Source organism: Schistocerca nitens, chromosome 9 (assembly GCF_023898315.1).
Source record: "Schistocerca nitens isolate TAMUIC-IGC-003100 chromosome 9, iqSchNite1.1, whole genome shotgun sequence".
Taxonomy (NCBI): Eukaryota; Metazoa; Arthropoda; class Insecta; order Orthoptera; family Acrididae; genus Schistocerca; species Schistocerca nitens.
The window spans coordinates 230,840,032-230,858,995 of NC_064622.1; the positions used below are offsets into that span (position 1 = coordinate 230,840,032).

General features: G+C 45.5%; 1 protein-coding gene across 1 annotated transcript in view; it reads right to left on the reverse strand.

Moving 5' to 3' along the window:
- LOC126204147 (uncharacterized) overlaps positions 1-18,964 on the reverse strand; it is a 96,637-nt gene that overhangs the window by 47,454 nt on the left and 30,219 nt on the right. The window contains exon 3 of the mRNA XM_049938556.1: positions 9,091-9,231. Within this exon, the coding sequence (XP_049794513.1) occupies positions 9,091-9,231 (141 nt within the window). The remainder of the gene's footprint in view (positions 1-9,090; positions 9,232-18,964) is intronic.

Genomic DNA, 18,964 nt, shown 5'->3' on the forward strand with positions numbered 1-18,964 from the left:
CAAGATAGTTTCAGTAAAAACATTTGCGAGTTTTAAATGACATATGCCACAAACAGTGCACGAAATATGTAGTAAATAGTAAAACGAACCACTTTTACTTTCATAATTGCTCGTTACGAAGCACGGATGTAGTACCGGCACTACAGGGTGAATGGCTCTAAGCACTATGAGACTTAACATCTGAGGTCATCAGTCGCTTGGACTTAGAACTACTTAAATCTAAGTAACCTAAGGACATCACACACATCCAAGCCCGACGCAGGATTCGACCCTGCGACCGTAGCAGCAGCGCGGTTCCGAACTGAAGCGTCTAAAACCGCTCGGCCACAACGGCAGGCTACAGGATGAAGTTCTTGCCTCTGCCTTCTGTTTTCCCCGCAGCACTGTGTGTGTTAGGCGGCTGTGCCGATCTTGCTTCCTCGATTCCCTGCAAGCAATCGACAAAAGTCTAACAAATTGTACAGCTAGCTTCAAAGTGCGTCAGTATCTTTTTCTGTAGCTCCACTGCTGTCCATCATGATTGCGTTGTTCCGGAAGTGAAAACTTGGGTGACACAAGGAAGAGGTACTACGGTGGCTACGAATATCCCCAGGTGCAAGCCCTTATCACTCTGATTTTTTTTTCTAGACAATGCTGACTTTAAGTTGTATTGTCTAGATACTTTGGCGTATTGGATGATGGAAAATATATAAAAAATTCTTTCACTAAAAATTTAATGGAAAAGCATCTAATAAAATTATGTGGGTCAGAGTTTATTTCAGTTTATTTGTACTCTAACTTAGTAACATATCTGATATTATGAGTAACAGTAATAGATAAAACCTTGTTCTGATTTTATTTTTATTTACTACGAATGCTAGCAGAGTGTTACACCATTTAGGTCTCATGTTCTATATCATAAAAATCTATTAATCACAAAGATATGGTGCAGACTACTTCACTTTTTGTGAAATAGTTTGAAAGAATCCTTTCCCTTTCCAAGATAAAGGTAGTGGTCGCACTTTATGCACTGTATTTTAGTTCACCTCATGCAGTGCTCATGTTGACATACCTGTGAGAAGATCTTTTCTGCTGTGGGCTGCACATCGTACCCAGCATATTGCTAGTCCAAGCCTGATTTTGGATGAGGCTTGTATACAGGGTGTCACAAAAAGGTACGGCCAAACTTTCAGGAAACATTCCTCACACACAAATAAAGAAAAGATGTTATGTGAACATGTGTCCGGAAATGCTTAATTTCCATGTTAGAGTTCATTTTAGTTTCGCAAGTATGTACTGTACTTCCTCGATTCACCAGCAGTTGGCCCAATTGAAGGAAGGTAATGTTGACTTCGGTACTTGTGTTGACATGCGATTCATGTATGCGATTGATGTATGGATTAGCACGGGCAATAGCCGTGGCGCGGTACGTTTGTATCGAGACAGATTTCCAGAACGAAGGTGTCCCGACAGGAAGACATTCGAAGCAATTGATCGGCGTCTTAGGGCGCACGGAACATTCCAGCCTATGACTCGCGACTGGGGAAGACCTAGAACGACGAGGACACCTGCAATGGACGAGGCAATTCTTCGTGCAATTAACGATAACCCTAATGTCAGCGTCAGAGAAATTGCTGCTGTACAAGGTAACGTTGACCACGTCACTGTATGGAGAGTGCTACGGGAGAACCAGTTGTTTCCGTACCATGTACAGAGTGTGCAGGCACCATCAGCAGCTGATTGGCCTCCACGGGTACACTTCTGCGAATGGTTCATCCAACCATGTGTCAATCCTCATTTCAGTGCAAATGTTCTCTTTACGGATGAGGCTTCATTCCAACGTGATCAAATTGTAAATTTTCACAATCAATATGTGTGGGCTGACGAGAATCCGCACGCAATTGTGCAATCACGTCATCAACACAGATTTTCTGTGAACGTTTGGGCAGGCATTGTTGGTGATGTCTTGATTGGGCCCCATGTTCTTCCACCTACGCTCAATGGAGCACGTTATCATGATTTCATACGGGATACTCTACCTGTGCTGCTAGAACAAGTGCCTTTACAAGTACGACACAACACGTGGTTCATGCACGATGGAGATCCTGCACATTTCAGTCGAAGTGTTCCTACGCTTCTCAACAACAGATTCGGTGACCGATGGATTGGTAGAGGCGGACCAATTCCATGGCCTCCACGCTCTCCTGACCTCAATCCTCTTGACTTTCATTTATGGGGGCATTTGAAAGCTCTTGTCTACGCAACCCCGGTACCAAATGTAGAGACTCTTCGTGCTCATATTGTGGACGGCTGTGATACAATACGCCAATCTCCAGGGCTGCATCAGCGCATCAGGGATTCCATGCGACGGAGGGTGGATGCATGTATCCTCGCTAACGGAGGACATTTTGAACATTTCCTGTAACAAAGTGTTTGAAGTCACGCTGGTACATTCTGTTGCTGTGTGTTTCCATTCCATGATTAATGAGATTTGAAGAGAAGTAATAAAATGAGCTCTAACATGGAAAGTAAGCGTTTCCGGACGCATGTCCACATAACATATTTTCTTTCTTTGTGTGTGAGGAATGTTTCCTGAAAGTTTGTCCGTACTTTTTTTTAACACCCTGTATATTTGCCTTTTTTTGAGGTGCCTAATAATAGTGACTTAAACTCTTCTGCCCTTCTCTTTCTACTGCACAAAACAAAAGAACCTCTGCCAAATACATCCTAAATTTCAGAAGATCCATAATATATTTACTTTTTATTATTTTTTTGGACTGGCTCACGAATGTGCTCCTTGAACAGAAACCAGCAGTTGACAATTGAAAGATCAGTGAAGTGCAACAAACATTTGTGTGCCTGTTTGCTGGTTTTGAACCACCTTCGGCAACATTTAAGCTGATGCTCATGAATGTCTACTCCAACCATGTTGCCACTGTAATTTTGAATAAGAGAAGGACATTGTACATCTGTGGAATCGATTCCCTTCCTAACACTACCAGATAACTTTACTTTTTGGCTCAACGTCAACACTGATGAATATACTTTCTGGCCTTTTGTCTGGCGATTTCTGTGACACCGAGTGAAATCACTGCGCGTCAGAACTTCCTCGGAGTGCAGATCATCATCTATTGCTTTGCCTATTTGGCGATTATTTGACGAAGAAGGGAGAAATGTGTCTAACGAAAATCATTCAAATCAGAACCTTCTAAGAGAGAACGAATATGTCTTCTGTTAAAACCGCATACAACTATGCTAATGAGTATCAAGGCCTTCCCATAAAAAGTTGTACAAAAAGCAGCGGGATAGAGAGAGCACACAACTTTGCGCACCAGCACAATCGTGCTAGTACATGTTTGGCGAAAAACTGCTTAGCATAGACGTGAGATTATTGATAATTATCGATTGTATAACAGTATTTAATACTTTCGAAACAACAATACCCAGTAGATCTACATCTACAAGGTGCATTCCATGAGTAATGCGACCAAATTCATAAATAATCATTTATTGAATATATTCGTACAAATAATAAAAAATTTTCAAAATAGCACCCTCTTGCGTCGATACACTTCTGGAGGCGGTGTTTCCATACCTGGAAGGCATCCTGGAATGCCTTTCCCGGAATGTCCTTTAGAGCCGATGTAACATGCGCCTGGATGCTTTCAATCGTGTCCCAATATTTTTCTTTCATGACTCCTTTTAACCGAGGAAACAAAAAAAAGTCAGCGGGAGACAGGTCAGGACTGTAGGGAGGCTGGGGAACCAATGGGGTCTTGGTCCTGGCCAGGAAGTCGTTGACAATGAAGGCGCTGTGACTCGGTGCATTGTCGTGGTGAACTTTCCACGTGTCCTTGATGTCACTTCGGCAGCGCGAGACCATCCGTTTCAGTCTTTTGAGCACTTCCAAGTAGAAAGCTGACTTCACTGTAGTCATGGTAGGTACGAATTCGTGGTGGACAATGCCTCTGACGTCAAAGAAGACACTGAGCATGGTTTTGATCCTAGACTTACTCATACGTTCCTTCTTGGGACGGGGCGACGGTGGGGTGTGCCACTCTGAACTCTGTCTTTTTGTCTCAGGGTCGTACTCAAAAATCCACAACTCATCACCAGTGATAATTGAGTTTAAAAAATGAGGATCATTTTCACACATTACCAACATTTCTCGGCACCGAAGCACTCGCTTGTGCTTGTGTTCGTCGGTCAACACTTTTAAGACGAGTTTGGTACACACATTTCTCATGTTCAAATCTTCGGTCACAATTCGGGAAACGGTTGTTTTTGACATGTTTAGAGTTTGTGCTATCAATTGAAGGCTCAGTCGTCTGTCACAGTTCAAACAATCGCGCACACGCGTCACATTTTCGTCGACTCGTGCGATTGATGGCCATCCACTGCAAGGTTCGTCGGTGATCTCCTTTCGGCCCTCCATGAATGACTTGGGCCATCAGACAACTTGTGATTTGGACAAGCAATCAGTCCCAAAGGCATGCTGAAGTAATGGAAACGTTTCGGTGGCGTACTTCCCAAGTTTAACCCAATATTTGATAGCGTACCGTTGCTCTACAGAATGATCCATTGTGCCGTGTTACATAAACTCAAAACGGGGTTGACGGAAACGCACGTCCTGACTCTCCGGCAGTTCGCAGCCGAATGAGACAAAGAGCGTTTTGAAGCTAACACCCCCCTGCAGTTAGCCCAGCCGCTTACAACACGTTGTGATGTACCGTTGCGTCAGAAAAAAATTGGTCGCATTACTTATGGAACGCACTCTGTATGCACCAGAAACCATCTCACGGTGTGTGGCGGAAGTTACTTTGTGTACCAGTCTGCCTTCCTATTTTTCTGTTCCAGTCACGTACGGTTTGCGGGAAGTTTGCAGGTAAACCTCAAAGAGCGCTCGAATCTCTCCGATATAATCATAATGGTCTTTCCGCGATATGTAAGTAGGAGAAAGAGACTATAACATGATGCTGAACGGCTTTCTTGCAGCATCTGTCACTGGAGTTATAATGTGACCCTTATAATGTGGAACCATTGAAGTTCGTTCAGCATCTTCTTGGCGCTTTCGCGCTTCCTGAATGAACCGGTAACGAAAAGGCCTGCTCTTCTATCTCGTACGTATTCCAGACTGACGAGAAATTTGCAAGTATTGGTTGAACGAATATTTTGTAAGTTACTTCGTCTGTAGACCGACAACGTTCCCCGAGGATTTTTCCAACGATTCTCAGTCTGGCATCTACCTTACCCGCAACTAATTTGATATGGTCGTTCCGTTTCAAATCGCTCCATAAGCCTACTCCTAGATATTTTATGTAAGTAACTGTGACCAGTGTTTGTCCTGCAATCGTGTTATTATAGAAAATGAAATGAAGTGATCGTATGGCATTGTTGGCCGGGATTCCCCATGCGGGGAAGTTCGGCCGCCGTATTGTAAGTCCTATTTAGTTGACGCCACTTCGGCGACTTGCGAGTCAATAGTGATGAAGGAGACACAACACCCAGTCATCACGAGCAAGAGAAAATCCCTGACCCCGCGGAGAATCGAACCCGGGACATCGTGCGCGGGAAGCGAGAACGCTACCGCAAGACCACGTGCTGGGGCCGTTATCATCCAATTAACGGTCTTTCTGTCTACGTATTCACAATGCGTTACATCTGTTTATGCTGAGGATCAGTGGCCATTCTCTTAACCAATCGTCGATTATCTACAGATCTTCCTGCATTTCGCTATCGTTATCTAGCATTGCGACTTCTCTGTATACACCTGCATCATTCGATAAAAGCCTCGCGGAACTTCTGTCGTTATCTACTAGGTCATTTACATACATTTTGAAAAGTAATGGTCCTAGAAGACTTACTTGGGGCTCACCCAAAGTTACAAGGGCCGGTCAAGTGAAAATGAGAGAAATGAAAAAAAGTAATTTGTCTGTTTATTATTTCAAAAGTAATCGTCATAACTGTTAATAATTTATCCTATTGCTATACAAGACGGCCAGTGCTTTCCTCGAAAAATGTCTGAGGTTGCCTACGGAACCATGATTATACCCAAATGTGCACCTCTTCGTCCGAAGCAAATTGACGGCCACGAGTATCTTCCTTCAGGGGTCCAGAGATATGGAAATCGTATGGGGAGAGATCGGGACTGTATGGAGGATGTGTAAGAACTTGTCAACGCAACTTCGTCAGCGTAGTCGAATAAATCTTGGCAAGACGCGGGCGGGCACTGTCCTGCGACGGAATGATGCCGTCCGTCAACTTTCCTGCGCGTTTCGACTTGGCGCGCTTCAGCTTTCGCAAACTATGCAGGTACCGGACGAAGAGATGCACACCTGGGTTCAATCATGTTTCTATAGCCAACCGCAAACATTTTTACATGAGGGCATTGGAACAGCTTGTCTCATAGTGGAGTTAACGTATCAACAAGTATGCCGTTTACTTTTCAGATCACAAACAGTTTACTCACTTTTTTCGACCTGTCTCGTTATCATTTGACTGCCCCTTATACTTTTACGTCTGAAGACTTCTCTTCGTTCAGAATGACTTGCTGTGTTCTGTTTGTTAGAAAAACTTCAATACACTCAATTGGTCTGATACTCCGTGCGCATGAAATTTGTTCATCAGGCGACAGCGACGAACAGTATCGAACGTCTTCCGGAAGTCAAGAAGGATGGCATTTAGCTCTGTGCTTGCATCTGCTGCTGTCTGGCTCTCGTGAAAGAACGGAGCGAGCTGGGTTGCACGTTGTTTCCGGAATACATGTTGATTCCTACAGAGGAGATTTGTGGTAATACGTAAGCACAAAAGATGTTCCAGAATTCGACAATAGGCCGACATCAGACTTTCGTGCGTTTGTACGACTAGCCTTTTTGACAACGGGAATTACCTGTCCTTTTTTCCAATCAGTAGGAGCCCTTCGCTCCGCAAGAGACCTACGGTACACTGCTGCTAGAAAAGGAGAAAGTTCTTTCGGATACTCTGTGCAGAATTGAATTAATGTCCTATCAGGTTCAGTGGCCTTTCCCCTGTTGAGCGATTTCGGTTTCTTTTCTATCCCTTGGGCATTTCGTCGTTCGTGTGGCGATTTATAGCAGGAATTATAGTGCAGTTTTCCCCTGTGAAACAGTTTGGAAAAAGACGTTTAGTGTTTCAGGCTTTTCCGTGTCATCATCGCTGACACAGCTCAGTTTAATTTACTTACGAGCTGCTGACCTGACAAGGGCGTGGATACTTTCACCTTGCTGAAACTCGATTACAGATTCTGCGATCTATTGGCGCTGGGTGGTAGTAAACAAGAGAAGCAAATAGCGCTGAATGTGTGCAATCGTTGTAGGTCGGTTGCAAGCAACTGTGAGTCAGCCCAGCAGAAAGAAAGTAAAAACCGAATACGCATAATCGTTTTGGTTAGGATGAAATGGGCTACAAGACATTTCCGAGAAAAAAAAAAGTTGCCAGGTGTCAGGAACGAAAAAATGGCTGACATCGAAATAAGTGTCCAAGGAATAGAAAAGCAACTGAAATCACTCAACAGAGGAAAGTCCACTGGACCTGACAGGATACCAAGTCGATTCTACACAGAGTACGCGAAAGAACTTACCCCCCTTCTAATAGCCGTGTACCACAAGTCTCTAGAGGAAAGGATGTTTCCAAATGATTGGAAAAGAGCACAGGTAGTTTCAGTTTTCAAGAAGGGTTGTCGAGCAGATGCGCAAAACTATAGGCCTATATGACATCGATCTGTTGTAGAATATTAGAACTGTTTTTTGCTCGCGTATCATGTCATTTCCGGAAACCGAGAATCTACTCTTTAGGAATCAACATGGATTCCGGAAACAGCGATCGTGTGAGACCCAACTCGCTTTATTTGTTCATGAGACCCAGAAAATATTAGATACAGGCTCCCAGGTAGATGCCATTTTCCTTGACTTCCGGAAGGCGTTCGATACAGTTCCGCACTGTCGCCTGATGAACAAAGTAGGAGCCTACGGAATATCAGGCCAGCTGTGTGGCTGGATTGAAGAGTTTTTAGCAAACAGAACACAGCATTTTGTTCTCAATGGAGAGACGTCTACAGACGTTAAAGTAACCTCTGGCGTGCCACAGGGGAGTGTTATGGGACCATTGCTTTTCACAATATATATAAATGACCTAGTAGATAGTGTCGGAAGTTCCATGCGGCTTTTCGCGGATGATGCTGTAGTATACAGAGAAGTTGCAGCATTAGAAAACTGCAGTGAAATGCAAGAAGATTTGCAGCGGATAGGCACTTGGTGCAGAGAGTGGCAACTGACCCTTAACATAGACAAATGTAATGAATTCCGAATACATATAAAGAAGGATCCTTTATTGTATGATTATATGATAGCGGAACAAACACTGGTAGCAGTTACTTCTGTAAAATATCTGGAAGTAAGCGTACGGAACGATTTGTAGTGGAATGATCATATAAAATTAATTGTAGGTAAGGCGGGTGCCAGGTTGAGATTCATTGGGAGAGTCCTTAGAAAATGTATTCCATCAACAAAGGAGGCGGCTTACAAAACGCTCGTTCGACCTATACTTGAGTATTGCTCATCAGTGTGCGATCCGTACCAGGTCGGGTTGACAGAGGAGATAGAGAAGATCCCAAGAAGAGCGGTGCGTTTCGTCACAGGGTTATTTGGTAAGCGTGATAGCGTTACGGAGATGTTTAGCAAACTCAAGTGGTAGACTCTGCAAGAGAGGCGCTCTGCATCGCGGTGTAGCTTGCTGTCCCTGTTTCGAGAGGGTGCGTTTCTGGATGAGGTATCAAATATATTGCTTCCCCCTACTTATACCTCCCGAGGAGGTCACACATGTAAAATTAGAGAGATTCGAGTGCGCACGGAGGCTTTCCGGCAGACGTTCTTCCCGCGAACCATTCGCGACTGGAACAGGAAAGGGAGGTAACGACAGTGGCACGTAAAGTGCCCTCCGCCACACACCATTGGGTGGCTTGTGGAGTATAAATGTAGATGTAGATGTAGATGAACGCCAAAGAGATGCAGCAGCTGTACGGCTCCTCCACAGCCGCACTGACGGGTATAACCAGCTCAGTCACTGAGCTGCTCCTGCAGGAGACAGGAATACCTGCAGGAAACGATGCAGCCTGAGGGCCATGTGGTGGTGGTGGTCGCGGCGACCCTCGGAGTCGGGGAAGCGCCGGCGAGCCTCGGCCAGCAGCTGCAGCATCCGCGACAGCCGGGCGCCTTCCAGCGGGAAAGACACCACCTGCACAGCCGAGGGCTCCCATTCAGCGCGTCGCTGGCCAACACCTTAACGTGGTAGCACGCGTTTACAACATCAGCCGTGTGACATTTTTCGATGGAACGCCAAGTCTGATGGACACTTTAAACGCAGAGCTGTATTTGGGATCTGTAAAAACCGGACAACAAGGTTAGGGTTTAACCTCCCGTCGACACCAAGGTCATTAGAGACGGAGCACAAGTTCGGATCGGGGAAGGATGGGGAAGGAAATTGGCCGTATCCTTTGCGAGGGAACTGTCCCGGCATTTACCGAAACGATTTAGTGAAAACATGGCAAACCTAAACGTAGATGGCCGGTTGGTGATTTGAACCGTCGTACTCCCGAATGCAAGTTAAGTGTGCACTGCGCCACTTCGCTCGGTTTTAGGAACTGTGGGAACGTAGGCTGAGCATGTAGAGGGGGCCCCAGTGGAGAACTTTGTGATAATTGTCCCTAAAAACAGCATTTCACAGCAGTTTTCGAGTTAAAAGCCTGTAACGCAGCATTTGATGTTTATTAGCTAATTACTGTCATGACAGATGGCTACTTGTTACAACTTCTGCAGTACTTGTTATGGCCGTTTGCTACTTGTTACGACTTCTGCAGTACTTGTTAGCAGCAGACACAGTGGCTGCGCCAAAGACTGAGACGGCGTGGAGTTTGCAATTATTTATTGAGCTTTTTTTACAATTTCTCCCTCGTCGTCGCTGCCCAGTCCTGCGGATCCTTCCGCCTGCCTGCTGCTGTGTAGATTCTCCGACAATGCGTGCAACGCGCGCCACCAGTGCTCCGCTGAAGTCAGGATACCCTGTGGTTGAGATGAACTCGTCGCCGCTCGGCAGCCCGGTATGGCACCCCCACGGAGTCGCGTCGCCATGAGGTCAGCTGCCGCCGCCTGCTGCACCGGCGGCTGGGAAGTCGTCAGTCGCGATGTCCGCGAGCTCCCGTCATGGACGGACCACGCGCTGTGGGACCGGGTTGCCGTGGAATCCGGGCGTCAGTCCCCGGCGGCGCCTGTGCCCAAGACCGCGCTGCGGCTGGTCCTGCTGGAAGTTCTCGCTATAGTTAGTCAGCCATGGCGCCGACCGGACCCGGGCCGACCCCCAGAGCTGAAGTAGACATCTGGCGGCGAACGGATGAGTCCTGCAAGCAGGAACAGATTTCCGGAATCGTCACCAACGAAGATTGAACATTCGGACACGGACCACGTCCGTCCTCAGATCCGAACTGCTTCGTAATGGCTTCTGTCCTTTGCTGCCTGCGCTCCACTATTTATATCCGTCAGGAGGACGTTTCTTACCTTCAGTGGCAACTTCTTGTCATTAGTACCGCAGTATATTGCAGCGTATTTTAGCGTGCTGGTCTCACTTCCCTTACTCAGCACTCTCCAGGCTTCGCTCGGCGCTCGGTCTGCATGCGTCCTTGCGTCAGCCGGTTGGTAGACTGCAACTGTCAGCAAGGCTATCTGTGCCGCGCGTACTTCGCAATGCCACGATCGCCGGCTGCCTTTGTTTTGCCATTCTCCACTGCGTGAAGCAACGCTTACTACATGTGGCCGCAACATTACATAAAACAGCTGAGTGGTCAGCGCGGCGGTCTGTCACGCCAAGGGCCACGGGTTCGATTCCCGGCTGGGTCGGAGACTATCTCCGCTCAGGTACTGGGTGTTGTGTTGTCCTCGTTATCATTTCATCATCATCAGTGGAAGGTAAGGGGAAACCACCACTGGAATCACTTCCCTAGACGCTCATGCGGTGGACCTCTCTGACGAGGCTTCCCCCATGACAAGACCTGCCGTCAGGCAGAACACAAAAGTTAAGTTTACATAAAACATTATGACAGTGCAGAAATGTATGGCGAGATAAAAGAAATTATTCAGATAGTTAAGGGAGGCGAAAATTTAACTGTGATGGTGGGTTGGAATCCGATGTTAGGAAAAGGAAGAGAAGGAGAAATAGTAGGTGAATGTGGACTAGGGAAACGGAATGAAAGAGGACGCTGCCTGGTAGAATTTTGTACAGAGCATAGTTTAATCATCCTAACGCTTGGTTTGAAAATCTTTAAAGGCGGTTGTATACGTGGAAGAAATGGCTCTGAGCACTATGGGACTCAACTGCTGAGGTCATTAGTCCCCTAGAACTTAGAACTAGTTAAACCTAACTAACCTAAGGACATCACACACATCCATGCCCGAGGCAGGATTCGAACCTGCGACCGTAGCGGTCTCGCGGTTCCAGACTGCAGCGCCAGAACCGCGCGGCCACTTCGGCCGGCTATATACGTGGAAGAGATTGGAGAGACAGGAAGGTTTCATATTGATTATATGATGGTAAGACACAGATTTCGGAACTAGATTTTAAGTTGTAAGACGTTTCCAGAGACATATGTGGACTCTGATCATAATGAATTCGTCATGAACTATTGATTAAAACTGACGGAAATGCAAAAAGGTAGGAAATTATGGAGATGGGATTTGGATAAGTTGAAAGAACCAGAGGTTGTTGACAGTTCCAGGGGGAGAATTAAGCAACGATTGACAAGAGCAGAGGAAAGGAATACAGTAGAACACGAATACGTAGTTTTAGGAGATGAAATAGTGAAAGCAGCGGAGGATCAAATTGGTTACAGGCAAGGCCTAGTAGAAATCCTTGGATAAGACAGGAGGTATTGAATTTAACTGAAGAAAGGAGAAAATATAAAAATGCATTAAATCAAGCAGGCGAAGGCAATACAAGCATCTCACAAATGAAATTGATAGGAGGTGCAAAATGGCTAGGCAGTATCATAGAAGTGGATGAGGACGTAGACGAAGATGAGATGGGACATATGATACTGCGAGAAGAATTTGACAGAGCAAGTCGAAATACGGTCCCGGGAATGGAAAACAGAACTACTCGTAGGCTTGGGAGAGCCAGCCAAGACGAAACTCTTCCATCCGGTGTGCAAGATGGAGGAGACAAGCGAAATACCCTCAGACTATACGAAGAATATAATAATTCTAATTACAAGGAAAGTAGGTGCTAACAGACTTGAATATTACCGAACTATCAGTTTAATAAGTCATGGCTACAAAATGATGTCACTAATTTTTTTCAGAAGAATGCAAAAACTGATAGAAGCCAACCTTGGAGAAGAACATTTCGGATTCCGGAGAAATGTAGGAACACGCGGCACAATACTGTCCCGACAACTTCTCTTGGAAAATGGGTTAAGGATCAGTAAACCTACGTTTATAGCATGCGTAACCTAAGAGAAAGCTTTTCACGATGTTGACTGTAATACTCGGTTCGAAATTCTGAAATTAGCAGAGGTAAAGTACAGGGAGCGAAAGGCTATTTACAACTTATACAGAAACCAGACAACAGTTATAAGAGTCGAAGGACATGAAAGGAATTAGTAGTTGAGAAGGGATTGAGACAGGGTTGTAGTCTACCGCCGATGTTATTCTGTCTGTATACTGAACGAGCAGTAAAGGAAACCAAGAAAAATTTGGAGTAGGAATTAAAAGTCAGGGTATAAATACTTTGAGGTTTGCCGATGACATTGTAATTCTCTCAAAAACTGCAAAGGACGTGGAAGAGCAGTTGAACGGAATAGATACTGTCTTGAAAGGAGGATATGAGATGAACATCAACAAAAGCAAAAGAAAGGTAATGGAACGTAGTCTAATTCAATCAGGTGATGCTGAAGGAATTAGATTAGGAAACGAGGCACTTGAAGTAATAGATAAGTTTTGCTATTTCGACGCCATAATAACTGATGTAGGCCGAAATTGACAGGATATAAAACGTAGACTAGTAATGGCAAGAAAAGCGTTTCTGAATAAGAGATATTAGTTGACACCAAATATAGATTTAACTTCGTTTTATTTATAAATCTTTCACAGTTTTCACAAAAAACATTGGGAGCCATTATTGTGAGCTCTCCCTCATAGAAATCGACAACCCCACAGTGTGGTAGATCTATGAGATGCACCACCCATTCACGTTAATATGACCATCTCTCTGAAACCTGAATAACCAACTTTTGCAGTGCGGACGTACAGGAAGACAGTCAGTGAGGTTCTGGAAATACCGACAGGGATTTGGAGCTGTGCAAACTCCAGTTTCGAGGCCAGCTGTGCTAGATTTCCAGCTGAGAATCCATGGCAGTTGAGGTGGTTACACGGATTCTCGACTGGGTTTAAATCCAGTGAGTTTGTCGGCCAGGGGAGTACGGTGAACTCATCCTCGGTCTCTTCTAACCTAGCACATACAATGCGAGCTGTGTGACGCGTTCCATTGTCCTGCTGGCAGATGCATTTGTTCCAAGGAAAAACAAACTTCATGTAGGGTGGATTGGTCCTCATGGTTAGATGCACACTTGTGTAGATCCATTGTGCCTTCCAGTACGACGAGGTCACCCAGGGAATGCCACACAGACATTCACCAGATCATAGCGCTCGCTCCTCCAGCTTGGAACATTCCGACAATTCTTGCAAGGTGTTTGCTTTCAGATGTTTTCAGACCGATGAAGAATAAAGCTATTTCATCTGAAAAGGCCAGCTGTCACCACTGAGTGGACGTCCAACAGTAGTGCAAATTCCAAGCTCTGTCGCCGATAAACAGCTGTCAGCATTGGTGCGTGAACCAGGCGCCTGCTGCAGAGGCCCATTTGCAGCAAAATTCTCTGAGCAGTCGTTGAGAAGACAGTTTTGATAGCCCATTGGTACATCCGGGCAGTCAGTTGTTCAACTGTCTGTTGGCCCATACACATTTCCATAGCCGTTATTCAGCCCTGTCATCTATGGTCTGTGGTGAACCACAGTTGCCTTAGCACCAATTTTAGGTCGTGTCATTTTGCCATGCACGGTATACTTTGAGCACGGCGACATATGACCAGTTTAAAAACTTAACCGTTTCGGAAATTCTTCCATCCTTGGCGAGAAGGCAAATGATCGTGTCCTTTTGGACGCCAGATAAATCGCTCCATTTCCACATTACGACAACGACTGCACTGTTTTACGTGTCTCCGAGACACGATTTATATGATGTTGACTGCCAGTGCTGCCACCTGTCGTCTGTGAGTGGCTATAGCACGTTGACGTCGAACTTAGGCGGTCACATTAAGGTGATTGGGTTGTGTATAATCATCAAAAGTTTTAGATGTATATTGCATACCTGAGGAACCAGTGAACTCTCTTCGTCGCCAAATTGAGGCCATCATTTAGATTAGTGTCGATGTGGACGGTTACAAGCCGACTGGCTTGGCTCCTACCATTAACAAGCTACCACTGTCTGCTCGTTGTCGGGAGTGGAGATATGTGGGACACATGATTATCTTTATTTAACTCTGATTACCGTACTTGATTCTGAGTTTTGTACTTGATAAAAAGTGCAAGGGTTTCCTGTATGAACTTATGTGGCTTCAGACGAGAGAATTTGTGGGAACCTTGTAGTTCGTTTCTCCAGGAGTTGGGGAACGGCCGAGGCACACAGCACCGGGCAGTCCGCTCGCCACTCAGGGGGTAAGTCCCTGGCTTGCGCGAGTGGTGGAGACTCTCGAGAGCGGCTTGCTGGATACGCACATCACTCAAAGATGGGCGGCATTTACGGTGTTTTGGTGTACGGTACTGCCCGTTCCCGGTCAACGGGCTTGAGTCTTAATGGCTGCTCCACCTGAACTATTCTTGAAGAGGCCTGGCCTACCGCTGTGGGAACAGGACCTGGTAGACATCCCCTCGCGTGTTGGTAATTCAGAACTGTACAACGTTCTGATTTGCCTATCGTCTCTTGAAGCCGAACGTGAATTTCCGCAACAAACTTTGTGAGGAGAGTGTGCCCGGATTCAGATATTCCGTGGTGGGAAATTATTTAAGAGTGCAGTTTCGTGAGCAGCTAAATCGATAGCCAACGCGTAATGCAAATATTTTAGATCTGGTAGCCACGAAGAGACCAGACCTCATCGACGGTGTCACTGTTGAGACAGGGATTAGTGATCATGATGTTGTCATTACGACTATGGTTACGAAAGTTGAAAAGCTGGTCAAGAAGGCTAGGAGAGTATTCTTACTAGGAAGAGCAGATAAGCAGTTGTTAGCATCCCACTTAGTAAATGAATCGACTTCATTTACTTCCGGTACGATGGACGTGGAAGAATTTTGGGCAAATTTTAAACACATTTTAAATCACGCGTTAGAGAAGTATGTGCCGAAAAAGTGGGTTACGGACGGAAAAGACCCGCCGTGGTTTAACAGCGCAACTCCGAGAATGCTCAGGAAGCAAAGACAGTTGCACTCGCGGTACAAGAAAGATCGGGAGAATAAGGGCAGGCAAAAGTTAGTAGAGATTCGTGCTGCTGTAAAAAGAGCGATGCGCGAAGCATACAACCACTACCACCGTCATACCTTAACAAAAGATCTTGCTGATAAGCCAAGGAAATTCTGGTCTTACGTAATATCGGTAAGCGGGTCGAAGGCTTCCATCCACTGATCAGTCTGGCCTGGCAACGGAAGACATCAAAACGAAAGCTGAAATTTTAAATTTAGCATTTGAGAAATCTTTCACGCAGGAGGATCGTACAAACATACCGCCGTTTGAGTCTCGTACAGATTCCCGTATGGAGGACAAAGTGATAGACACCCCTGGGGTTGTGAAGCAGCCGAATGGGTTAAAACAAATAAATCGTCAGGTCCTGATGGGATTCCAGTTCGGTTTTACAGAGAGTACTCTTCTGCATTGGCTCCTTACTTAGCTTGCATTTATCGCGAATCTCTTGCCCAACGTGAAGTCCCGAGCGACTGGAAAAAAGCGCAGGTGACGCCTGTATATAAGAAGGGTAGAAGGACGAATCCTCAAAATTACAGACCAACATCCTTAACATCGGTTTGTTCCAGATTTCTCGAGCATATTCTCAGTTCGAATATAATGAATTTCCTTGAGACAGAGAAGTTGCTGCCCATGCATCAGCACGGCTTTAGAAAGCATCGCTCCTGCGAAACGCAACTCGACATTTTTTCACATGATATCTTGCGAACCATGGATGAAGGGTATCAGACGAATGCCATATTCCTTGACTTCCAGAAAGCGTTTGACTCGGTGCCCCACTGCAGACTCCTAACTAAGGTAAGAGCATATGGGATTGGTTCCCAAATATGTGAGCGGCTCGGAGACTTCTTACGTAATAGAACCCAGTACGTTGTCCTCGATGGTGAGTGTTCATCGGAGGTGAGGGTATCATCTGGAGTGCCCCAGGGAAGTGTGGTAGGTCCGCTGTTGTTTTCTATCTACATAAATGATCTTTTGGATAGGGTGGATAGCAATGTGCGGCTGTTTGCTGATGACGCTGTGGTGTATGGGAAGGTGTCGTCGTTGAGTGACTGTAGGAGAATACAAGATGACTTGGACAGGATTTGTGATTGGTGTAAAGAATGGCAGCTAACTCTAAAGATAGATAAATGTAAATTAATGCAGATGAATAGGAAAAAGAATCCTGTAACGTTTGAATACTCCATTAGTAGTGTAGCGCTTGACACAGTCACGTCGATTAAATATCTGGGCGTAACATTGCAGAGCGATATGAAGTGGGACAAGCATGTAATGGCAGTTGTGGGGAAGGCGGATAGTCGTCTTCGGTTCATTGGTAGATTTTTGGGAAGATGTGGTTCATCTGTAAAGGAGACCGCTTATAAAACATTAATACGACCTATTCTTGAGTACTGCTCGAGTGTTTGGGATCCCTATCAGGTCGGATTGAGGGAGGACATAGAAGCAATTCAGAGGCGGGCTGCTAGATTTGTTAGTGGTAGGTTTGATCATCACGCGAGTGTTACGGAAATGCTTCAGGAATTCGGGTGGGAGTCTCTAGAGGAAAGGAGGCGTTCTTTTCGTGAATCGCTACTGAGGAAATTTGGAGAACCAGCATTTGAGGCTGACTGCAGTACAATTTTACTGCCGCCAACTTATATTTTGCGGAAATACCACAAAGATAAGATAAGAGAGATTAGGGCTCGTACAAAGGCATATAGGCAGTCATTTTTCCCCCGTTCTGTTTGGGAGTGGAACAGGGAGAGAAGATGCTAGTTGTGGTACGAGGTACCCTCCGCCACGCACCGTATGGTGGATTGCGGAGTATGTATGTAGATGTAGATGTAGATGTGTCATTGGACAGAAGTAAATAATATTTTTGCTGATCGGTGTTTGCTGCAGTGCTCCCGCGGACGGGGGAATCGGATGCAAAAACGCATGATCGTGAACGCTCTGGAATTGGTCGTCTTAGAGGCGGCTTCACGTGCTCGATCACTGAGGGGGCTATCATTCTGATGTACTGCGTTGGGACATCGTGCCGAAGACTTAGCTTGATCCGCAGATTCCTGGTTGGTGCAGATCTGGTGATGACTCCACATCTATACGTCCACTGAGATGCGAGTAGAGACTGGTGAGCATATAGTGCAGCACCGCCCCGTTAGGTTGGAGTTTACGATTTTATAAGGCTACAGCGAAGCCACATTGCTGTTAGATTGCAGTTAAGAACATAGGTTCTTTTCACTTGAGTTCGGACAACCAACCACCGCATAATAAAATTCAGATTCGAGAGGTTTATTCAGAACATTGAGGGAATGTGCAGCTTGAATCCTTTATTGTTCCCTGGACAACATACTTGTATTGATTAATAGTCTGTCATGTTAGATGTTTATTGTTAATCTGTTGGTTTTCTTGTGTATGAAGTCGAACATTTGCAATAAATCATCAGTTTATTGCGATTTGGATTCCATGTAAAGTGGGTAGTGTTCCCTTCGTCGTATTTTCGTCATCAGTTGCTTTAAAGATGTAGGTGTTAATTAATTTTATAGCAATTCCCCACCTTGGGATCTCATGTTATGGCCGAATTTAAGATGGCTTATTTCCATAGTGTTAAGTGCATCAGCATTGGGTTATAAGAGGTGTGTCGGAGTCTAGATAGTCTCTGACACTGGTAACGATTTCTAAGTTTACACATGCGTGATACTGCGTGATGTCTGCTTTGGATGACATATGTTTATCACTTTTATCAGAAGCGTTAAGCCTTTCGCACACTTCGTGACATTTGTCTGCAAATATGTGAGTAAAAAGGAAAGAGAAATCATATACACTGAAGCGCCAAAGGAACTGGTATAGGCATGCTTATTCAAATATATGGATATGAAAACAGGTAGAATACGGCGTTACTGTCGGCAACCCCTATAAAAGACAACATGTGTTTGGCGCAGTTGTTAGATCGGTTACTGCTGCTATAATCGCAGGTTGTCGAGATCTAAGTGAGTCTGGACGCGGTGTTATAGTCCGCACAGGAGCGATTGGACACAGCATCTCCGAGGTAGCGATGAAGTTAGGACCTTCCCGTTCGACCATTTCACGAGCGTACCATGAATATGAGGGTACCGGGTAAACATCAAACCCCCGACATCGCTGCGGCCGGAAAAAGATCGTGCAAGAACGGGACCAACGACGACTAAAGAGAATCGTCAACATGACAGGAGTGCTATGCTTCCGCAAATTGCTGCAGATTTCAATGTTGGGCCATCAGCAAGTGTCAGCGTGCGAATCATTCAAAGAAACATAATCGATATGAGCTTTCGGAGCCGAAGGCCCACTCGTGTACCATTGATAACAGCACGACACAAAGCTTTACCCATCGCCTGGACCCGTCAACACTGACACTGGACTGTTGGTGATTGGAAACGTGTTGCCTGGTCGGACG